The sequence below is a fragment of the Leptodactylus fuscus genome, chromosome 1 (genome assembly GCF_031893055.1).
Source record: "Leptodactylus fuscus isolate aLepFus1 chromosome 1, aLepFus1.hap2, whole genome shotgun sequence".
NCBI lineage: Eukaryota > Metazoa > Chordata > Amphibia > Anura > Leptodactylidae > Leptodactylus > Leptodactylus fuscus.
This window is the reverse complement of record NC_134265.1, coordinates 140476612-140502422: the sequence shown is the minus strand read 5'-3', so window position 1 is coordinate 140502422 and position 25811 is coordinate 140476612. Positions and strand designations below refer to the sequence as shown.

The window sequence follows — 25811 nt, the reverse complement described above, 5'->3', positions numbered from 1 at the left end:
ATGGTTTCTGCTAACTAAATCATATTGATACAATGTTTCATGAAAAACATAGCACTGGTTTTGCATCACCGTGCTGCTCAATATTGATGGAGAAGCAGCTGTTACACATGGCGCCCAGTGAGCAGAGGCATGATGCAGAAGTTGCGTCAATCAGACTTTAGCATTTCTCATAGTTCATTCTTTTAGGTTCACTTTTGGTCTTTTAACTTTGTAAGGAAACCTAACACTTATAAATAGCCTAGAACTAAACAAGAGTTTCCAAAGAGCTTTATTTGTAAATGGACAGACAAATGGAAAAGCAAGGTTTACAAGATTACAGCAACTTCATTCTTCAAGTTCACTTTCATAATGCAACATCGCGTGTTTCTCCCTTGAGCAGTTCACAAGACAAAACTGTAAGTAGCAATTTTCGAATGACCTGTAAACTGGAAAATATTTAATATTTAAGGCTAAATAGATATGTAAGACATTTTTCTTATATTCAAGTTCATGAAAAATAAATGCCTGAAAATGTAAGAAAAAAGAAGAGCCTTAGGGTAATACTGTACAAAGAACTAAAGACGAGATATGTCTACTCAATATGGTAAAGTAATGATAAAGGTAGGTTCTAAAATAAAGTCAGCCTAGTGGTCAGGACAATGATGGACTGTTACAGTCCCAATAATTTTAATGAGATTTCCAAATTGAACCTGCCAGAGGCTCAAGGGGCTGCCCTTTATTCTAGAGTTCAGTGGCAGTCTTGGCTAATGGATCCCCACTGATAATATCTTCTGACATGTTTTATTAATATGTTAGAAGATATTTAAATGTAGCAACATTGTGGATGGAGGATATATATCACCAACATTCATGGCTTGATCTATATAAAGCAACCAGCTAGTTCATCCAGCAGAGATTGTATTTATCTGTCTACTGTAAGTTTTTGGTTAAAACCTGGAAAAGGACTTGAGTTTCTGGTTAGTCCTGGTTAGGCTCTCTGATGATGTCCAGTTGTTTAGGGGTAGCAGGCAGCATCAGCAGTACAGTAAATGGAACAAGATACAGGGAGGCAGAGGCAGTACAGATCTATTCATTTGCATCTGCTGGAGGAGTGTGAAAATTCTGACAGATCCATTCTTCATTCATTTTAATTAAAGTAGTTTTTTTCACACTTGTGGTGGACAGTATAGTCTACTTAGATGTTACCACACCACCAGCAGCACTGAACACCTTCTAAGCCATTATGCTTGAGCATTGACAAGATAAAACTCCCACGGCATACTAGGCCAGCTCCTTCCACTGCTCCAACCTATTGGGCCAAAATTCTATGGGGTCAAAGTTATCTGATAGAATATAGGAGCCCCTAGGTATGACAATACCTGCTTTTGCAGCTAGTGGGCGTCAGTTGCAAGTCTGGTTGGCGCTGTAGGTTGAAAAATTTCTGGCTCATTATATTTCAGATACTGTAATGGCTGCTACTTGTAGCTGTGGCACTGGCAGTGGTAGAGCGCTGACTAAGAAATACTTGGAGTGGAGAGAGGCTTCCTAGGCAAACATGTGACTGGAACTTGCAGCGGTCTCCTTAAGAGCTGCAGAAAGTTGGGTATACAGCTTATCCTGATGATGGGCCAAGTTTGCCTCCATTTGGCGAGCAGAGAAGAATTTCCTCATTTTTATTTTATAGTGATGGCCCAAAAACATGTAGATCCAGTACTCATCTCTCTGCTTCATGCTAGCAATATACTTTTCACTATGTAATGTGGGGAAGGTAGCTCGGTAGCAGTAATGGTGCCAGTCAGAGGCAGGGACACAAAATCTCCTGCAAACAGGTTTAATTAGGAAAAAACAGCAAAATAAATAAATCTTCACTTCAGGCACAAAAATAAGCAAAATAAAATACAGCCTTAACTTCAGGCAAAAATGAGCAAGAAAATCCTGCTCGTCTGAGCACTAACTAAACAATAAGTACTAACGGGTGGCTTACTACCAGCCACACGAATCAACAAAAAGAGTGCAATACAGTCTCATAATCTCTCCTGTTGCTCCCAGGAATTGTCCTGAAGTGCAGCCTTTTATGGCCCAGTAACGAGCCTGTGACTCACACCTGCGGCTGAAGCTTATTCAAGACCTGCACTGGACCAAAACATATGTCAGAAATCTGGGGGATATATACCGTGACTTCAGCACTCTGTCTATCACCTTCTCACAGTAAGCAGCAAAGTGTTCATCCTGCCAAGATTGCAAGTATGTGCATGGATCCACGGAACTTCTATGGTCTTCTCGACCAGCGTGGTAGTTTTCATAATCATCTTGAAATGAATAAGGGTCAGCTTCCTCCCCTGGCTATGACATATCAAGGCTTGCCTCTGAACACCCTCCTCATCTAGGAGTTCCACGTTCTCCACCATGATGACTCTGACCCAGTTATTTATCCTCTTCAAGTTCCTCTTGCATCAACCCAGGGCAATGACATCAATCAATTATAGGCCCCACATGGCATTGGAGCTGGACCTGTAAGAACTGGGTTGTACTAACACCTGACTTTGTTGTATTTTCAGACTGTTCCATTCAAACCATTGACCATTGTTTGTGATTTTTTATACCTCCCTTGGACAACAGAGTATAATAATATCACTTCCAATTCTATCCAAACATATTTCTTCTTCAATTATACTTATAGGCAAACTGCACTTCCTTACGTATAATTGGCATGCTGCAATGGTTTTGGAAATCACAGCGTTTCCGCAGCTTGTATTTTTCTGAAAAGTGTACTTGGGATTTTTCACTTTTCAGTGGTTTTTGCCAACATTTACACCACGAGGAGCCCTAGTCTTAAGAAGCTTCCACTTACCTCTAGCTTTGTCATTTGTTCCAATGCACACCATGACCACTGGATCCTTACCAGCCTCTCCGAGTAATCTATTAACCCAATCTGTCGAACTCAAGCGCCAGTAAGGCAACGCACTGTTTGATGATCCCGGTCTTTGTGACAGACTGCCCTACGTATTCCGCTTATAATTGAATCCCCCATTAATACCAAATGTCTGGTACAGGAAATGTCTAGATGCAGCAATGTTATGCCTGTACTAACATTCCCCTCATCTGCTACCTTAGCAAACTTGTTGGGTCACACCAGTTTTGGACTAACATCCCTGGCACTCTTCCCTCTCCTGCTGCTTTCTGTCACCCAGATAGCTGCATCATGTTCCTGCACCTCCCTGCTATAATCCCCCTCTGCACTTACATCCCGTGGGTTCCTGCTCTGTGAGCAGCAAATTATCAAAAGATGCCATTTTTGCAATCTGCTTATATCTTGCACAGCAGTATTCTCACTCAACTGGCTGTTCAAGCACAGCACATGTGATGCAAGATGTGAACTGAATCTCATTGCTAAGCATGGAGCACATCTTACCTATTTGGGAAATTAAAAAAAAGCAGTCTAAAAAAACATTAAAATCTATACACTTTTTATTTTAAGTCACTTTATCTTAAGCAACAGTTAAGACAAAACACATAACAGATCCAAGCACACTAGCAGGCTCTCACACTCACTTTATCAGTAAGCTTTTGAAGCTGCTGCCACTTAGATGCACTGACAGCTGCAAATGATTCATGTGTTGGCAAAGGATGACTGATGTTTGGCCTAGAGATGGAGGAGGTCATGATGATGATGATAAAGATAACCATGTTCTAGGTGTGGATGTGGCCTACCTACAAGGAGGATCACAGAGAGGAGTAGAACAGTCTTGCTCACTTTCCTTGCCAGTGCAACTGACAATTCTATTTTTCCAAATGAGCTGGTGATACAGTTATTTATATTGCTAACCTAGGGGGCGTTTACACTACAGTTGGTGTCTGCTCAGCAGTGTCTGTGGCCAGTGGCGTAACTAGGAACGGCAGGGCGAACTTTTGACATGGGACCCCCCCTTCCCCACCAACGCCCGCCGAAGACCCCGACCGTATCCCCCCTCGCATTCCTGCGCTCTCTATTATGCCCCATAGTGGCCCCTGCACACACTATTATGCCCAATAGTGGCCCCTGCACACACTATTATGCCCCATAGTGACCCCTGCACGCACTGTTATGCCCCATAGTGGCCCCTGCACACAGTATTATGTCCAATAGTGGCCCCTGCACATACTATTATGCCCCATAGTGGCCCCTGCACACAGCATTATGTCCCACTGTGGACACCTACAGTATGAACAATTATTATACTCTGGGGTCTTTTCAGACACCAGATTATAATAATCGGAGACCAAAGGGGGCTACCAACATAAAAAAAACAATGTTACTTACCTATCCCCGGCTCTACTGCAGTCCTCGGTGGTGTCGGCCATCTTCAATGTAGTCCGGGACGTCACGCAGGCCCCGGTCATGTGAAGTCAGGGAGAGTCCCAGAAGTAGGCCCGAACCTGCCCAGAGAGTTAAGTAACACGGTTTTTTATGTTACCTCTCCCATGGACCTCCGATCATTATACTTGGGGTCTGAAAAGACCCCCGAGTATAATAATGATGTTTGTGTAACGGTAATGGCCTATTAAGAAATGAAAAAAAAACGCAGGGGTAGTGGCTGTCGCCGGGCCCCTAATGTCCAGGGACCTGTGGCAGCCACTACCCCTGCTACCCCGGTAGTTACACCACTGGCCGTGGCTATTGTCTGTACAAGATTTTAGCAACGGACACTAGCTGGTCCATTTGCTATTTCCATTCATTTCAATTAGATTTTATCTTGTGTCCTTTAGTGTCCGTTTGTGTCCTTTAGTGTCTGTTTACAACCATGTCCGGTTTTTCCAGCGGACAAAAAAATCCTACATGCAGGAATTTTCTGTCCATTTGAAAAAAACGGACAGCAAGTGTCTGTTATTTTTTTTAACATTGAGGTCTATGGGTAACGTACATAAAACGATAGCCATCAGTTACTGTCCGTTATGATAGGTGTCCTTTTTTATTTTTAATGGACACCTTCTAAGCGGACAGCAATGGAAGTGTGAACGCCCCCTTAGTAATTTTATATTATGTTTAATAAGAGTTCTCATTCTACCAGAATGATATTGTCGTGAATTTACTGGGGTAGTCTGTGGTAAGGATGTAGAACAAGTTCAGCTGTCTCTTAGCCATGTTTTCCTACAGAATATTGTAAAATACAAACTTCTGTTACTTTCCTCTAAGCTACATACAGTAAAGGTTAAGGAATTCACAGAAGTGACAAAGCAACTTAAAGGCTTGGAACCGTCCAGGTCACACAAAGGTCAGGAAAGCTTGTTGTCTGTTTTTTGTTAACGAACTTATCCTGTTCACTTGAAAACTGCAGTTGTCTTCAGAGGTGTAACACCATACCCCTTCATGTTGTTAAAGATAACATCCTAATTGAACGCACAAAACACTGGCTTGTTTCATAGACAATTATGGCAGATATACATGGCAAAAGCCTGGAATACAATAGCCCTACTTATTACATACTTAGACAACTTACTCTCACACATACATACATGTAATAAAATACTAATATTTCTTAGCTATATAGTATATTTATTTATAATATAAATTGAGCATAGTTATAACTACACAATGTTATATTAAATTAAATATATAGTAAATAAATAAATATTTCATTAAAAGTCATACTTCTTCCATAGGAAGCACAAATACTATATCCCTGGGTATAAAAGTCATATTAGAAAGAGAGGGTTAACTTATCCCAATTTACAAGGTATTGTCTTACAGATACTGTAATAATCATTATATCAAGATTTTTATGCACTAACTAGATCTCTCTAGCCTTGGCATACTTGGTGAATATTAATGAAAATGGTTGCATGCCATAAAAACATAATTAGATTATAAATCTGTATCATATATCACTGGCAAAATCCAAAGTAGCTTCCAATAAACAGAAGGAATATCATGATGGTCAATGGACGTAACAGGTTTCCACATGCATATGCTTCTTGAACACTGTCATCATTTGTAGGGTCTGTGAAGAGATGAAGAAATAAATTAATGCATATACTCATCTACATTTCTTAGGATCTTTTTACAGGTATCTATGTTATATTTTTATTAAAATCATTGGGATTTATAATAGGTCTGTACCTTGTGCTTAAAAATAGAAACCCAAAACACTATGAAACATATAGGGCAACTCCAGAGTGATAGTAATATTTACTCCTAGAGTAGACTACAACTTTAGAGTGGTGGCCCTCATAGTTGTAACCAGAGGGAAAGCGGCAGCCAAGATACAACCATTAACCATGTGGTCAAAAACACCAAGTGAGGGAGCCTGCATACGGAGTTTCCGCTCGCTCATTCTGAACGTAAAACTTGTTCAGAGTGAGGAGCATAAAAACCAGATCCCATTGACTTGAATAGGTGCTGAAAATCAACAGAAGGCTTTTTACCTATTGCTTTCACTGTGATACGTGTACACATTTGGGGTACAATGGAATGGCACGGCTAGTGGACTGTGAAAGGTTATATGAGTGATCATGACCCCGCTGGACATCGCCATTCCCTATTTTGGATATTGCTACTTCCCCTTTTTCTGACGTGACCTCTAAATGTGCTGACCATGCCCCCTTTTTTTTTTTTAACATGACCAATACTTAAAATGCTTAAGTCACATATAAAATGACTGTAAACTTGGGAGATGTTGCCGTTTTCCAATAGGTTCAGGAGATCTGCCTGCTATTTTGGTCAGGTCATCCATTTTTTTTAGTGAGCCTATGGGATCTGGGGGTGTCCGTGAGTAACCATGTTTTAGTCTATAGGCTAAACAAACCACCCAGTGCCTAAGAGACATCAAGTATGGAATATACCCTTTAAAATTAATAGAATTGTATGCTGTTTGTGCAGAACATGGACAGAACATGTCAGTGATTGAGAGGTGTGTGAATAAGGCCTTATAATTGGTCAGTAATATATATGTATTTTATATGTATGACCATGTTAATTTTGTGGGCAATGTTTTTTTTCCATCCATTTCACTCTTGAGAATAGCTATGCTGAAGATATCAAACTTCCATTACTCTCTGACACCAATAAGGACTAACAGGAAGGATTGTCTTAGGGCTCGTTCACATCTGCGTTGTGAACTCCGTTCTGCAGGTTTCCGTTTCCTGCCTAAAACAGAGCAGGATACGGAAACCTGCAGGAGTCTCTCTCACCCATTCATTTGAATGGGTGAGAGAGATGTCCGGCCGTGAGCGGCGGTGAGCGTTTTAGGCTCTCCTCCGCGAAACCGGGTTTTATAATCCGGACACAGAGTCGGACATGCAGTACTCTGTGTCCGGATATAAAAATCCGGTTTCGCGGCGGAGAGCATAAAACGCTCACCGCCGCTCGCGGCCGGACCCGGTCTGAGCTTTCCGACTTCTGGCATGCAGAAGACGGAAAGCTCAGAACGGACAGGTGAATGCAGGTGTGAACCTAGCGTCAGCTGAATGTTCATTATAAGATGTAATATGTGATTTGTTTGGCCAGCAGTGAGCTAATTGTTAATAGCCTCCTTTATTAACAGATTTCCATGCATAAGTCACAACAAATTTCTTCCTTGACACTGGGATAAGATAAAACAGACCTAAACTAATAATGATGATTACCTTCAAAATGTGTGCTTGTTCTATAGTAGAGAAGTACAAACTTTACTAAACAGTGCAAATAGAAGGTAAGTGAAACGTTTACACATCTAATGTGTACAGAGGCCGAGGCGCTCTCCAGATGTTGGGGGAGGTAAGAGATGAGCAGTTGAATTTCATCTGCCTGATCATTTTATGCATTAGGAGATAAGCTACTACCAAACATGCTCAGTTAATGTCCAGACTGCCCTGATCTCAGAATGCCCAGGTCTCCTGGTGCCACGCAAACATAGGGAGAACATACAAACTCCTTGCAGATGTTGCCCTTGGCTTCACCCAGGACTCCCACGCCTACAGTGCAACATTGCAACTTTTTATATAACCACATGATAATCGGCCCTAGAATCTTCTTTCAAACCTATATTAGGATCAATTTATGCTGCATCCTTTTTGCATCAGTCAGGTTGATACAGATGTGTATACCTCTCTTTGACCCTTTGGCATTCTTTTGTTAAACATTGAAGCCTATGAATGAAGCCTATGGCAATAACAAAAAAAAATCTGAAAACTAAAATCTAGTCAAAACCTGAAAATTATGATGAAAGAAGTACGATCTCCTTTTGGTTCATTAAAGGAGGCTGGAACATTCTTAGAATTGTAGCATGTTTAATTCTGTCTTCATTCCTCCTAGATATTGACAACTAGGTGTGAACTTTTTTCCTTGTCTGTCTGAGACTGAACAGCATGTCTGTGTAGGGCTACAATTCATTAACAAGCTGAAAACTATCACTCAGACGTTAAGTTAATTATACATTTCCAAGAAGAATAACAGAGGAACAGCATAATGCAGTCTCATAAGAAAAATTGTTCAGGAATTGTTAGTCCATGGAAAATACAAGTAGTTGTGAATATAGACATGACAGATCAGCATTAATTTTTTTGTTAATCGGTCTGCATAATAAAATAACGCTTTCCATCAGACTACAGTGTTCTTGCTATGTGATAGGCAGACACTATGTAAGGAGTGCATACCTTCTTTTCTCAACCAGTACCCCTGGAATATCAGAGATAACTAGAGTTACATCTGAAGTTTCAGGTTCAGAATATTCAGAATTAAATCTAGTATATGATTACATAATACATTATAAAAAATACATACATACATGATTAAAACAAACAAACAAACAAACAGCTCACCACAATTGGCTTGTAATGCTTCTGTCAAGCAGTGGAGTAAGCCATATGTACAGCGACACAGTTTGCAGCTACTCAGCACCCAGTCTCCATGTTTGATTTTGGCACCACAATTCCTAAATACAATCAAATAATTTTATGGCAACAATATTTAAGTGTTTTCAAAGCATTTGTCATCAGATTTAAGCAGTCCTCTACACTGGTCATGTCCTCTTTAAGAATATCACATCTTTAGAAATGCAGATGTGCCTGAATGTTTTTGAGTCTTTCAGAAATTTCTATATTTCTGCATAAATGTCATAAATTTTTATTAAAATTATATCTAATTTTCCCCCTAAGGGTATGTTCACATGGCGGAAATCTTTTCCGCCACGTGAACTCTCTGTGTGGCTAGCCGCGACAGGATGCCAATGCAGTGCACAGGCTTCCCATCGTAGCATCCGGCTCCCGGTTAGGCCCGAATGAATAGGCCTAATGAGAAGTGAGTCTCGAGCCACAGACGCCACGGCTGTCTTAGCTGCAGAATCTGTGGGAAGAAAGGACATATTGCTTCTTTTTCCCCCCTAGCAGGAAAAAATCGCTAGCGGGAAAAAACGAGCGTCTTCCATTGACATGAATGGGGGCCTTTTTTTGCAGGAAGAAAGCTGCTGCTCTCTCAAAAGAACATTGCTATCCGTCTAGTTTCCTAAAGATCATTTGGAGAAAAATGAAGGCCATTGGAACAATGTTTTGTGGATAGATGAGACCAAAATGTAGTTTTCTGGTTTAAATGGGAAGAGTTTTATTTGGAGAAACACTGCACTCCAGAATAAAAGCCTCATGCCATGATAGTATCATGGTTTGGACCTGATTTGCTACATTCGGGGCAGGGCGACTTGCCATTATTGATGGAACAATGAATTCTGAATTACCGTATATTCTCGAGTATATTATGATGTCAAATACTATCTGTGCATTCACCCTCTGATTTTTTAAGTGCTGTGGAATATGTTAACGCAATATAAATAGTTATTATTAAATACTATTATTATTGCTAATTTTTTTAGAGCTTTCTTCGTGTTCTGAAAGACAATCTTGTCTCTTTGTCTCATTACACCATGACCCATCTTCAGCTCCAGCATACCTAGATGTATTTGTTTTAGTATATTAGGGTGGTATGACATCACTATGGAAACTTTAAGGCTAAGGCCACACGTAGCGGGCTGCAGCACAAAGGCGCCAAAGGAAAAACCGTGGTGGCTACATGTCACATTTTTTCGCACAGCGCTTTTCGCAGAAAGTGGTTTCCCCTGCGGTCTTTCTGCTTCCATTACACTGTGATTTTTTGGGAAATTGCAGCCTTTCTGCTGCGTGTATTTGTATGCAGTATGTGGATGGCATTTACTAGAATGCCATCTACTTTACAGTGACTGTAAAATGTCGCATTTTTTGCCCCACGTTTTTGCTAAGACCCCACGTTATGGAAATGCAGCTTTTTTTTTTTTTGTTGCAGATTTTGTTTTCAGCAAAGGCAAGAATAGCTACAAAAGGAATGGTAGAAACATAGGAAGTTCTCAGACTTCTACCTGCTGCTTAATCCACTGCAACAAAAAAATTTGCAATGTGGGGTCTCAGCCAAAAGGTGGCTATTTTAGCTTTTAACCAGCTTTCCCAGAATTACAAATTAAGAATTTCCCCAGAATTTCATGATTTTTTTGATTATTGGAAGCTCCAAGTCGCAGAGTCTTACATTTTCCTTTCATCATGTTCACAGTATCTTCCACTGAAATGCTTTGGACATGCACAGAAACTTCCTAAAACACATGTTCCTCCATTCAAACAGCAATTTTTGCTGAGTTTACGGCCTGAAGAAAAAAAAGGAAATTGTTAGTAGGGAGACACACTTAGCATCTCTGCCCATAGATAAATCTTATTCTGTCTGTAGCAACTAAAGAATCTTTAAAGGTTTCCTTTTATTGTCTTGTAAAGCTATAAAATTAGTTGCCTGTTAGAAGTGTTTGTTCAGTTAAGACAGTTTTGTTTATCCAAGGATTAAAGGACAACTACTAGAGATTAGTACTTGTGTGGACACTCCAGGATTCCAGCCTGGGGGTATTACATGGTCTAGTCTAATTATTTATGTTACTGTTAAGTACCGATTTATGAGTGGACATGTGGAGCCATACAGACCATAAAGGGAGCAGGATTTCATAGTATAGTGAATCAGAGCAGGATCAATGTGCTTGACATCAGTGCTTAGGACTGCATTTGCTATACTTTGTACTTGTGTGTAACTAGAACCCACTGAAGTCTAAAATATCTTAAACTGAATTTTTTTTCTTGTTATATGTGAAATGATTTGTTGCTGTTCAGTGACATTAACAGTCACCAGCCCAAAAGGATGCAAAGAATAGATAGGACTATGAAAATTGGCCAAACCTGAAGGTCATAGCTTCTCAGCAGAGAAACAAGAATCATCTGAGATGATTGTCGCATATTCCCCCATTTTCATGGAAATAATACACATATGTAGTCTCTGACTAGTGCCCTACTAATGGATAAATGGTTGCTGGTTTAAGCCAGGGCTCCATGTGGCATAAACGCCAGGGGAAAAAAACGCCACATTTAGCAGTCTCTATCCACACATTGTTGATTTCCAAAAATGTTGTGGATTTTGAAATCTCAGCATGTCAATTATGCTTACAGAAACACTGGTAGTTTCCCTATAGGTATAATTGAAGCAGAAGCCTTTCTACACAGTATGCTGCCACATACTGGCATATTTATTCATTCCATGCAATGTTTTGATTCACGCGTTGTTTTTTAATGGACCATAGGTCCATTAAAAAAACAAACATGGAGGCACTTTTTTTTCCAGATGACATCCGTGTGTGCATTTCCACAGACCCAGATGCACAGAAAGTGTAGGAAATATAAAAAATAAGATGGATCAACCATGGACAAAACACCACCTGCAAATGAGCAGGGTAGAATGTTGTTCGTGAACATTAAGGACATCATACGTCCAGTGGCTGATCCAGGCTTTGCGGGGCCCCGGGCAATGGACTTTGGCGGGGCCCTACTTACCGGGAATGTTTAACACAAAAAACCCCCACTTAAACTCACCTTCCAACGCTCCCCCGCCGCTCTCTCACTCATACACATAGTTGTAGGCGCGATCTGACGTCATCACATCGCGCCTACAAATGCAGGAGAGCAGCGTTAAAGCAGGAGCTGAGCTGTGACAGCTACTGCATTAAACGGCTATGTATTCAGCTCATCGGTATCCAACGGACACCGATGACTTGAAATCGGGACAAACCTCCCGTCGACCGGGACCGTTTTGTTAGGTCCGCCGCTCGCCCAGCCCTGGATCTGCTCCTGCATATGTCGGTAAAATATGGGATGTGTGAATACAGCATAAGATGTTTTGAGCATGTACTGCTATGGCAGGTCCTGTCTTTTGTACTGAGTATCCATGGATGCTTCTGGAAGGAGGTAAGGCTAAACTAATACAGGCTGGCCTTCTGTAGTTTAGTATGAGGTAGTCCGAGACCTCAGGCTTCTGGCCTGGCCTTAGCAGCTCACATTGCTACATATACAGTACTTGAATATCTGCTTCTCATCACTAGGAACCGCAGGAGATAAGACATTGTGCACGCCTCAGTTTGCGAATTGCCTACTAGAGAAATTGTTACTTGAGATTTGGGAAACTTTGCTTCTGCAAGTTCATTGTGGAAAACCTACCTTATAGGTCTGTGTCCCTCTATTTCTAAGAGTTCTGCAACTTTCTGACAAGTAGATAAACCATGAGGTCTTTGCTCATAACCTATAGCTTATTCACACACATAGTTGCTGCTGATTTGATTTGCTTATGAAATATGGAGAATGGTCCTGCTAGAGAGTTGGAAGAAAATCTGCAGCAAATCTGTGCTGTGTGTTTACTGCTATATCTGGATGGGATTTAGAATCTGACCTGAAATTTTACAACAAATTTGCCCTATCAATCAATGGTCAGATAAATTTTTGATAGATGTGATTGATGGAGTCCAGGAGTTAAGACCATCAGTAGAAGCTAGGAGCTACAGCCATTCACTGGCTTGGACTGATCCACTGGTGAACAGGTCAGTGCACGGTTGACCCGGGATTAAGGTGAGCCCCTAGCTTACCATAGCAAGCTGCAGTACCTTCATTGTACCTCATCATACAGCATTTGCACTAGGCTATGTGTCAGTATAATATTATAGTATTTATTTAAGAAACTGCCCGGTGTTATGTTTATATACTGTAGACACATTCGGTGACTGAGATGATGTTTATGTTCAGAGTCAGGACAACCAGTATCCTTCCTCCATGGACTGGGCCCGGGGCCCCACACTCTCTCTCAATCATACTTTAGAGGGCCCAATCATCAGGTCTGCTCCTTTGTGGGCACATATACGTTGCTCAGATAGCTTAGAGGGTTCTAGTTCGAGGCAAGCAGCAGGCTACTGACAGGACCTCAGGACAAAAAAATATCATAGACAACGGCTAGGGGGCAAGGTAGTACTGAAAACTACATTTATGTTTGCAATATTTTAGTAGTCTGCATACAACTGGCTAGGTGAAATTCAGCTGTATTAATTTGTCATAGAAGCACATGACCTGAGATGTCACAATTACACAATGGCCCCTCATTGTCACATCTACGTTTCTGACAATAATTATTGGCGTAGATTCAATGAGGACAATAACTACATGGAGATTGCGCTGTTTTATGTTTGCCTTTCTGAACATGCTAAAGGTCAATCGGTTTCTTACTAAATCGGTCTTAGGACATATGTGCCCATTAAGCACAAGGGACAACGCGAGCACATTACCAGTAAAGAACTATATAAATAACTAGTAATACATAGGAAATACAAAAATGGCCAGCTCTATTCATTTTCAAGTATCAGGAGATAAGGAAACAAGGATTTTATCTGTATCCACTGTTCCTATTACATTTAATGACCTAGAAAAAATAACCTCATTTTCTGGTAAGATTATAATTGCAATTGTGGGCATCTCCGCCAGTCACAATATTTGCTAAAAATCAATAACACGGAATGAACAGCCCAGAATATAAGTGGAAATACTCACTGTCAGTAAGGCCAGTAAAAGGTATAAGTGCTGCAGCATTATGTGGCTTTCTGACTCCATTGCTCCCATTGATTCTTGCCAACATATCCATGGCCATGCTATCGTTTATTGGTTGAGGCTTAGCTGTTGTATGTAAGTTGATTCTGGTAAGGGCTTCAAACTGTTCCTTTGCACTTGCTAAAAAAAGGAAAAAAAAATATTATATATATATATATATATATATATATATATATATATATATATATATATTTTAAAAAGGCTTCAAGTATTATTTACATTGAGCAATATTGTTGGTACCCGCTTCTGGTGGGTAATCTTAGAATAATTCGTATGGGGTCATGTAGGTTGCTGTTTGGCATGCGTGGCTATACACATACCAAGCCACAGCATGCCCAGCTCTTCTTTCGTTTGCATCTGCAATACCAGCAATATAACTTAAGGGGCGTTCACACTACCGTCATTGTCCGACAGGTAGTGTCCGCTGCTAGTGTCCGTTCAAAATCTTGCACGGACATTAGCAGCGGACACTAGCTGTGACCGTGACATTTTTCATTCATTTAAATGGCGATCGCGGGTGCGTTCTTTTGCACTTTGTGCTTGTCCTTAAGTGTCCGTTCCTAAAGATGTCCGACTTTTCAAGTGGACAGAAAAAACCTACATGTCGGGTTTTGCTGTCTGCTTGAAAAGTCAGACATCTTTAGGAACGGACACTTAAGGACAGGCACGGAGTGCAAAAGAACGCACCCGATCGCCATTTAAATGAATGAAAAATGTCACGGACACAGCTAGTGTCCACTGCTAATGTCCGTGCAAGATTTTGAACGGACACTAGCAGCGGACACTACGTGTCGGACAATGATGGTAGTGTGAACGCTCCCTTAAAAATCTCATATAATTTTAAACTTCTTTTACCATACCCCAACAAGATCCTATTGTAAATTTCTTGGTGCTTTTGTTAGAATGACTTGATTTTTGAATTGTGTGTTGGTAACATATATATCTGAATGTCTTAGCACACCCAGTCTAAAGAAGGTTTTCCATTTAAGACAATGCCTACTTGATAGAAGGTTGTCTTGACAATAAACTGAACACAAAATGTACCCCTGCTGGGACCCCCTACAACCAGTTGTAATCTGCAAGAATACCTGGCAGTAAGTGTTGAATTTCTCTGCAAGGGGTATTACATAGGGCTCATCTGAATCAATGGCCTGTCCCTGTGATACAGGACAGGACTGGTCCTTCACAGCAAAAAATCTGTCTCTTTGCAACCACTTTCTATTGAGAATGAGGATCCTGAATACTTCAAACCCTTATATTTACTGTAAAATCCCTAAAAGAGAAATGGGTTCTCTTTAGTATCTTGTCAGAACTAACATACAGTCAGTGGTGTATCTATGAATGGTCGGGTCCTGCGGTGAATTTTTGACATGCTCCGACCGCCACCAAAGATCTCAACCGCCCCCCGCCCCTCCCCGCATTCCTGCACGCCCTATTATACCCCATAGTGGCCCTTGCTTACACTATTATGCCCCGTAGTGGCCCCTGCATGCAGTATTATGCTCCATAGTGGCCCCTGCACACAGTATGATGCCCCATTATGGAGAGAATAATAATCGGAGACCCAGGGGGGATATCAACATAAAAAACACTGTTACTTACCTCTCCCTGGCTTCGCTGCACTCCTAAGTGGTGTCGGCCATCTTCAATGACGTCTGAGACTTCGCATGACCTGGGAGGCAGGCCCTGGTCATGTGATGTCTGGGACATCACAGAAGTAGGCCCAAAGCCTGTCTGGAGCCCGGAGAGGTAAGTAACACTGTTTTTTATGTTGCCTTACCTCTCTCGGGGCTCCAATCATTATACTCGGGGGTCTGAAAAGACCCCCGAGTATAATAATAGTGTTTGTGGGGCCCGTGGCGTCACTTACTGATTCCGGTCCCTGCCAGGATCGGTAAGTAAATAGGGCCCATTACCAGTAACTCCAGCCAGTAACGGCCTACTAAGAAGAAAAAAATTGCAGCGGTAGTGGCTGTTGCCGGGCCCCTAATGTGACAGCTGCTACCGCTGCTACCCTGGTAGTTACGCCCGTGCATACAGTATTACTGGATAACCCTTTTAGCCCTTTCCTGCTACAGGTATCTTTAGAGTTTTGTCTTAAAAGTTTGAATATGAGGCATTTTAGGACACTGGGAAACCTAATGTGTATGTGTTTTGTTTTTTTCTTAACTTTTATATATATTCTAGGGAAATGGGGGTGATTTGAATTTTTAATTCCTTGTCATTTTTTTTTTTTACTTTTTTTAACTGTATTTGACCCTGGGGGTCTTGAGCTCCAGGGGGTCTGATAATAATAATAATAATAATAATAATAATAATAAATTTTGTTTATATAGCGCCAACATATATATACAGCGCTGTACAAATTGTAGGGTTCAACTACAGACAAAAAGATACATTACAAAGAAATAGTCATTTCACACAATGGGACTGAGGGCCCTGCTCACAAGAGCTTACAATCTATGAGGTAGAGGGGGTGACACAAGAGGCAGCAGGGGCAGAATCGGAGGTAGCATTGCTTATAATTATTACAATTTTGTAATAGAGGTTACTTTCATTACATAGACATAAAACTGTATGAGCCATCACCAGTTCGATAATGCCATGCAAAATACTGGCACATGTATAGCAAGCTGTATAGAGCACACTGTAATACAAGTTAATAGTCTCCCAGCTGTCATAGCAATTGATCAACAGCCCCGGATCTCATTCTGGGTGTCAGGGATCTACAAGCAATTCACAATATGGATCACTAAAATGGTGCCTTGGTCAGCTTTAAATGAGGTGGCAATAGTGCCAGGTCTTTGCTGTATTAGTACCAACTCCTGAGCGTCTGCCATATTTAAATACCCGGGGCATAATAGTACGGCGAAATGCTGGGAAGGTGCTAATAAACAATGTGTTAACGTTTTTACATGTATTAAAATTTCTTCCGAACCTGGGAATGCTCATGTAAATCAGTGATTATTTGTAAGGAACACATTCAGAAATAGTGGCTCTTACCTTCTTCAACATGAAAAGCCAAGAGGGTAAATGTTATTACAATGTGCCTGGTAAACAAAGAGAAAACAAGATGTGTCACTGCAAGTGTCATGACCCTCTATATCAATAAACTGGAAGAGCTTTCAAAGAGTGAAGTTGTGGGTCTACAGGAGAGCTGCTATGGTAGAGTAGATCTGACCCGCTTATTGTCCTTCTGCCTTTTAAGTAGGATGCAAGCAATTTATTTACAGCAATGTATTATTGGAACACCATTTTAGGCTACAGATACAATTGAAATGTATTTTGTCAACTGCATATAAAAAATATATGTAACCACATGCATACAGCTAAAAATGTATGTCATTCACGTACACATTATCTGTATATTTGACAGAAATTATGATAAGTATGTTTGGTAAGCTTTTTTATTTGTAAATATCAAATAATAGTGATGTATATTTCTAGCATAAATGAAATAGGATAGGAGATAAATGTCTGATTGTTGGAGATCCAACCACTTGAACAGTGGTGTAACTAGGAATGACAGGGCTCTATGGTGAACTTTTGACATGGCCAGTGATGTCTGTGATGTCATCAAGTAGGCCTAAAGCCTTCCGGAGCCAGGAGAGCTCAGTAAGGGTGCGTTCACACGGAGTAACGTGCCGCGTGATGTGGCACGTATACGGCGTGTGAGACTCTGCGCGCCGTATACGCACCCATTGATTTCAATGGGAGTTAGGATCGTATACGCCGCGTTATTTTGCGGCCGTGATTTTGCGGCCGCAAAATCACGGCCGCAAAATAACGCAGCGTATACGATCCAGGCTCCCATTGAAATCAATGGGAGCTTTTACGGAGCGCAAAGTCTCACACGCCGTATACGTGCCACATCACGCGGCACGTTACTCCGTGTGAATGCACCCTAAGGGTGTATTCACACTGAGTAAACGCTAGCTTATTTTGTAGAGTAAAATTACACTTGTAAATTTTGCTATCCCATTGACTTCAATGATATTTTTTTACAAGTGTAAAAATACGCCTGTAAAAATACGCCTGTAAAATGTCATTGAAGTCAATGGGATAGCAAAATTTACAAGTGTAATTTTACTCTACAAAATAAGCTAGTGTTTACTCAGTGTGAATGCACCCTAACAGTGTTTTTTATATTCCCTCACCTCTCCTAGCCATCCAATCATTATACTTGGGGGTCTGAAAAGTATAATGATAGTGTTTGTGGGGCTCGCGGGCCCAGGTCCTTACTTATTGATCCTGGCTCCTGCTCACAGCTGCCTCCGCAGAAGGAGAAGCACAAGCGGTTGTGAGCAGGAGCGAGGATCAGAAAATAGACATGCTGCGATGTTCAAAAACACAAGCTGTTCCGCTTCTTATTTTTTTCCCCCAATATGTGGATGGGATTAGTCAGAATTCCATTTAATTTGCAGTTGCTATAAAACACTTGACAAGCTGATAAGAAGGGCTCTGTCCTGGGGAGCCCCCTGGACCCAGCACAGGTGGTGGGTGACAGAAGGATACTGTCTGTGGGGAGTTCTATGCTGGAGAACAAATCCCACCCCATGTATGAGACCGTGATAGCACTGGGCAAGTACTGTCAGTGACCGACAACTTCACTTCAAGTGTGAGAAGGAGCGCTATCAGAGATCCTTCCTCCCAACCGAGGTCAGGCTGTATAATCAACATCAGGCTAAGTGAAGATCACTCCATACAGAGAACTGAAAGATCCTTAAGTTGTAATATCCCTCCTACTATCTTCTTTACCTTTATCTTTTCATCTGTACCTACTGTCACTGTAATGCCTCTACTGTGGAGCTCTTGTATTTGTATTATTACTGTATTATGCTGCTGTAACACACTGAATTTCCCCATGGTGGGACTATTAAATGATTATCTTATCTTTTGCACATGGAACTTCAGCCATTTCACATGCGGACACAGCCTAATCCTGATAATGTTAATAAGACTAAAAATGCTGAATTATTAGATCTAACATTAATGCGACTATGGCTAATGGTTTTCTGATCCACAAGATAGGGTCCCTTTTAGAATTTTTCCAGGGCTACTTTGAGTTCCAAGTTGAGCCCTGCTGATACTGTATAATTACAGTACAAGTGTGATAGTGTCTTGTTTGAAGTGAACAATAAATATCCGCCAAGTTAGAATCTCTTCTTGGTATTTATGTAGTAGAATCCTTTTTTTTAAAAAAAAAAAAAAAAAGATTACTGTACCGTATTCATTTTTTTTAAGAAACTTGGGAGCATTTGGACAATATATGCCACTACAAGCCAGTACAGTGGTGTACATCAGAATCGTCTGCTGGAGGGACGTATATCTTTGACAGAAGACTCAAATGTCAAACTTTGTAGTCGTTCAACAATGTATCAAAAGCTTTTCCATTTCTATAAACCTAAATGTTCTTGTAATGAAAAGCTAAATAACCTAGAATCATTCATGTGATTGACTGTAAGCTTTATTTCATCATATAAGATATATGGAAACCCAACATTAATCCCATTCCCTTCCCCTAAGGCAAACACATAAGTAATAAAATACAGCAGCCGCTCCAGCGCTATGGTAATCATTGATAATTAGATATCCCAAATATCAAGCCCCATAATGCCAACCTGCTAGAGCACTGGCAATGAAACATTTAATCAGGATGACAAAGGAACATGAAATAGAAAAGCCGCAAAAGGCAAGTCAGACACCTGAAGTGGAGAGGTACATAATGAAAAGGAAGGAGAGTGTGCTGCAGCTTCTCGCTGGTGCAGCCATGTGTGAAAATGAAAATCTTAAAAGCCCAGGGCTATATTTACAGGTCATTGCAAAACTCTATCAGAAAGCGTGGCTCTTAACACACTGTTCTAGGAAAACTCTGAAACAATTAGTATTAGCATGAGAGCACACCACAGTTGATTTGGCAGAAAAGTTAATTGTTTTTATCCACCCGCTTAACAGAGTAATTTTGTCTCAGCAAACATCAATACCAAATCATTCCCTGCTTCTTCCTGGCCGCTTTCTAGGCTCCGCTCAGGCCTCTATCTGTGCGCCGCACTGAGAGCTCTCCTAATTGGAAATTGACATTTTCAATGTAGCAATTGACATCCAAATCTGTAGATTCCCACAGTGTTTAAAAAACATTTCTGAACCGCTCCAAATGTTACATTGCCTCACTGTGTTCTAATAGATAAAATATACTTCATGAAATTACAATTGTGCCCAGAGAGGCTCTGTCATCCGCTATGCAGGAAATATATTTGGAAACGGCAATAAGCACTTGAGACTTTCTATATACTTAAAAAGTAATGCAATGAACAGCTCCATGGACTGTTAAGCAGGGCTGTCACCGAGGCGTGGGTGGTGGATCTTTATTTATCGTCTGTCCACTCTATAATGCCGACATATTCTGCAGTGCCATACGTAAAATAATGGAATTGATTGACAAATGGCAATTTATTTCCAAGTGGGGTTTACAAACTATTTCCTATCCTATATATACGTGTTAGCAAACCAATTTGTTTTTCACATCCGATTTGCATCTGTGCAGCAACTGTTTTCATTGATCTCTCATAGACTGGAGTCTGAGTGATTCATGAAAAGTGGTCAAAAATAGGAAATGTCATATAAATGGTCTGTTAAATAATCCAGATGTGTCAATACACCCATAGTCGTTCATTGTTGTCTGTAAGGCCTAACCTCGCAATCACATGACCAAGGTCCATGTGTTGGATGGACTTACTGGCCTGGACACTATTCTGGGACTACTAGGGAGTCCTAGCAATACAGTTAGGTATGGTGGTAGGAGTGCTGTACTATAATCAGTATGGGACAATATATCACTGGGAGGTAGGAACTCCTACCATCATACAGGACTATTATACTAGGCGTCCTTCTTCCCACACACTGTTTAGACTAGCAAATCCAACCAACACACGGACTGAGTTTCCAAATTCGTGTGAATGCAACCTTAATCTATACACATGTTTTTTGTTTGTTTGTTTTGTTTTTTTTTTTTTGGGGGGGGGGCAAATTACCTGGAGGTATTTCATGCAAATATGGGGAGAAAAGACAGACAATCTCCATGCAGATGGTGCCCATGGTGGAACTCAAGCTCTGTACCCTAGTCCTATAAGGGTTAACCGCTGAGCCATCATGATGCTTACATAGAAGTTTTATTTTTCATATAAACGTATTAATTTATGTAACCTAATGTTGTACATACATTTGCAAAATAATTAATACTGCCCGAAAGTGACAAGCTGTAACGTATACTCAGTAGTAGGATACTTTTACATACAGTAAATGTAATGTAAAATAACTAAAACAGGTACAGCGTAGGTAAATAAATAGGCATTTTTATTTGTGTTCTAGTTTATTAATATTATAAGCTTCTTATTTAATATATACCTTAAATACCCTTAGGTCAAAGTTGACAGAAAGTTCTTACCTCACATGGTATCTCCAGAACATTTTCCTGAAAAGCAAACCTTGAAGTGAGATTCCTACTGTGTCTCACAGTGCTGCTGGATATTCAGTACAGATAGCCAGAAATAAAGGTTCCCCAGATATTTTTCCTCTGTGTCCAGTGACGATAGCTCTAATCCATGTTCAGTCTAGGCCTTGAAATGAAGGAATCTTGAATCCTGGTAATAACAATAAGGATAATTCCTCTTTCTCCATAGCAAACAGGCATAGGCATTGCAGAAGAACTTTCCATAAATCTTCTCTCTTGTCTCTGGTCAAGGAGAAGACAATCAGCATGTAGTCTTCATTCAATGCTCCTCCCTACATAACATTAACAAAAGGTGGAGTAGGCCACACAGAGGTTGACTTGTGTAAACTGTGTAAGTAGATTGTTCCTGTCTCCTCCCTGATAATACTGAACAGTAAAGAGCATTTATGTCACAATGTTTTTTTCTATAGATAAAATCCATAGGACTCAGACATTATGACTATACCTAAAGTGACCATATACACATTGCATTGCAGCTCAAACAAAATGTATGACATGTTTTCATATTAATTCACCATAGAAAATAACTACAAGGGAAAGTTGTATCATAGTAGGGATGTTTTTGTACATGTACTTCAGTTGGGAAAACCAAAACATAAAAAATAATTTGTAAAGGATGTGATTGTAGTACATAGTGGCTTGACCCAATATCAGGATGGCAACTGTGTCGTCAGTTCACACGGAGTAAACACGCGTGTATTTTGGCAAAATACACGTGTAAAAAATACATGTGTAAAAATAAGACTTCCATTGACTTCAATGACATTTTACATGTGTATTTTGACGTGTATTTTGACGTGTTTTTTTACACGTGTAAAAAAATGTCATTGAAGTCAATGGGAGTCTTATTTTTACACGTGTATTTTTTACACATGTAGGGTGAGTTCACACTACATAAACGGCAGCTTATTCTGAACGTAAAACACGTTCAGAATAAGCGGCGTATAAAGCAGTTCCCATTCATTTCTATGGGAGCCGGCATACGAGCGCTCCCCATAGAAATGAATGGGCTGCTTTTTTCACTACGAGCAGTCCCATTGAAGTGAATGGGAAGTGCCCGCGTGTACGGCTAGCTCTGCTCATGCCGAGCCGTACACGCGGGCACTTCCCATTCACTTCAATGGGACTGCTCGTAGTAAAAAACGCAGCCCATTCATTTCTATGGGGAGCGCTCGTATGTCGGCTCCCATAGAAATGAATGGGAACTGCTTTATACGCCGCTTATTCTGAACGTGTTTTACGTTCAGAATAAGCTGCCGTTTACGTAGTGTGAACTCACCATATTTTGCCAAAATACATATGCGTTTACTCCGAGTGAACAGACCCAAAGGCTGGATTCACACAATACTTTTTGTGGTGGTTTTATGCTGTGCTGTTGTAGCGCTAACAATTTTTGCAGCATTGAAGTTTTGTAGTCTTTTTGGTGTGTTTTTATGAGACTAAAAAACCCCAGAAAAAAAACATTGTTTTAAGTGTTTAAAAATAAAATAATAATGAAAATAATATTGCAGTTTAGTTATATAGCACCAACATATTCCACAGCACTTTACAAATTGTGGGGTTCAAGTACAGACAAAAAGATATATTACAAAGATATAGATTTATGCAGCCCGCTACGTACGGCTATAGCATAAAAAGGCTATGTAAAATGTCAGAAACTGTTTAAAAACAGTATTGGAGTATTGGAGTGTAAAAGTGACCTAAAAATTTCTCCAAAAACTGACTACAGGTCACATAGGCAATTGCAGTTTTTGGTGTAAGTTTTTGTGAGGCTTAGAGTGTAGCTATTGGGGGTGCAGTGGTAGCTGTTGCACACAAATACCCCTTTTCCACATAAGTAAACATTAGTATTATAAATGGCACATGGTAGGCAGGGGACACTGGTGCAGATTTTGCACTGTGATCATGACATACTTAACGTAAGTTCACACTGGGATTTTTAGTCAGGATTTTGAGGCTGTATCCACCTCACAATCCTGACCAAAAAGACCGGTTTCATTGGAGCCGGCCGGGTCTTTTTTCCAGGAGCCATTTCTTCCAGCTTCCAGAAAAAAAGAAGCGAGATGCTCATTCTTCAGGCCGAGTTGCCTTGCGATTCGGCCTGAAGACACTCTCTCCTCTGGACTAGGCCCATTCATTGGGTCTAATCTGAAGCGGAGTGCGCAACTGGATGCCGCTGCAGTGCAGTGCAGTGCAGTGCAGCGGCATTCAGTCATGGCTACCCGTTTTTTGGTCCGGAACCTGAGGCGGCCTCCACCTCAGGTTTTGGACCAAAAAACCCCGTGTGAACTTACCCTTACAGTTTTATGCCTCATAGAAGTATTCCTCACTTGGACCCCTTCTTTTAGCTAATGTAGAAAGTCACTCACAAAGAGATTGCACATTTTCACTTAACACACAGTAGCATTAGGTTTGGCATTCTAAGGTCTTTTGTGTAATGCTGTTAAAAAACAAGTTATTAAAGCCTTTTCAAGACATTTTTCCTTTCAAGAACATTTTAAACAACATTTTTCAGCACTCGGAAAGACAAAATATGTTTAATGTTCCTGATTCATTCCCTTTAGGATAGAAAAAGGGAGTATTGAGAGCAGCTATTAGCTAGTACATTATATGGTACAGTATTGATATTTCATTTTCAAGTGTTCATCTAAAATCCATAGCAGACTGGATTCTGACACGTTGACTTTATATCAATGTGTAGTGCTCTCAGAAAATCTAAACTACCATCTGTTATTTTATTTATAGATAGTAAGATACCGAGAGATGGCGTTTAGAACTTGCTGCTTTACAAATAGGTATAAAGTGTTGATTTTTACAATTCATATGTATTGCAGGATGTTCTAACTAGTTGGCACAGGGATAACTTGTACAATGCATTTTGCAAGTGTTTGGTAGTATGCTGTCAGGGCTGGAAAGAGGTAAGGCTAGCTTCACATTTGCACTTGGTCTTCGTTTGTGGTTTCCATCCCCACATAAGCTTAAAAAATGCAAGCAGGACTTTTCTTTCCACATTTTTCCTACTAGCAGACCCCAAAAATTGAAATCTGAATGTAGGTGTAAACCTAGTGTAAGATAAACCTGTAGAAATAGAGCATTGGATGAGGTTGCTCCCCCCTCCACTCGTAAAGTCCCACATAGGAGGCAGCAACCCTGGCACATGCCACAGACACGATTTCTCCAGCGATGCTCTAGGTGTGCCGAACGTCTCTGGCGAAAATCACGCTCACCTGCAGATTTCCTCCACTTCAAGTTTATGCTTAAAACATATAGCTCTGCCCTTTACCTCGCCAAACAAGACTATTTCACCGCCCTCATCTCTTCTCTCTCCAGCAACCCTAAAAGCCTTTTTGAAACCTTTCACTCCTTACTCACACCCAAGGAACAGACGCCATTCACAGACCTTAGTGCTGATGACCTGGCCATGTATTTCCATGATAAAATTGATAAGATCCGTCAGGAAATTACTGCCCAAGCCCCAGGTGGCATTGACTCCCACACCTACGATAGTACTGATCCCCTCACCAGCCGCACTTCAGACTGTCCATTCTCATCTTTTGAATCTGTTACAGAAGAGGAAGTCTCCCAGCTACTTTCTTCATCTCGCCCCACAACCTGCAGTAGTGACCCCTTCCCCTCACACCTTCTCCAATCTCTGTCCCCTGCTGTCACTACTTACCTTACTAAAATATTTAACCTCTCTCTCTCTTCTGGAATCTTCCCATCCTCCTTCAAGCATGCTGTTATAACCCCGCTACTGAAAAAACCCTCCCTGGACCCATCCTGTGCTGCTAACTATCGACCCGTCTCTAACCTCCCCTTCATCTCTAAACTTTTGGAACGCCTGGTTTATTCTCGGTTAATTCGTTATCTCTCTGCTAACTCTCTGCTTGACCCCTTACAATCTGGTTTCCGCGCTCTGCACTCTACTGAAACAGCTCTCACAAAAGTCTCTAAGGATCTACTAAAAGCTAAATCCAATGGTGACTTCTCTCTTCTTATTCTTCTGGACCTCTCTGCAGCTTTTGACACTGTTGACCATCAACTTCTCCCCACTATGCTCCGCTCAGTCGGCCTCAATGACACTGCGCTCTCCTGGTTCTCCTCTTATCTCTCAGACCGCACTTTCAGTGTATCATTCGCGGGCTCTGTTTCCTCCCCTCTTTCCCTTGCTGTTGGGGTTCCTCAGGGCTCGGTCCTCGGCCCCCTGCTCTTTTCTCTCTACACAGCCCCCATTGGACAAACCATCACCAGATTTGGCTTCAGGTACCATCTTTATGCTGATGACACCCAATTATACACATCTTCCCGTGACATCACCCCTGCACTCATACAGAACATCAGTGACTGTCTCTCTGCTGTCTCTAATATCATGTCCTCGCTCTATCTGAAACTA

The 25811-nt window shown here is 40.9% G+C and overlaps 1 protein-coding gene across 1 annotated transcript; it reads right to left on the bottom strand.

The window, feature by feature from the left end:
* Positions 1 to 5841: 5841 nt before the first annotated feature.
* Positions 5842 to 13948, bottom strand: LOC142208798 (cryptic protein-like). Its single transcript, XM_075277513.1, has 4 exons — positions 13852 to 13948; positions 10481 to 10595; positions 8755 to 8867; positions 5842 to 5957 (listed from the first exon to the last, which is right to left on the bottom strand). The coding sequence occupies exons 1-4, from the start codon at positions 13946 to 13948 to the stop codon at positions 5842 to 5844; spliced, it is 441 nt and encodes a 146-aa protein (XP_075133614.1).
* Between the last annotated feature and the right edge of the window lie 11863 nt (positions 13949 to 25811).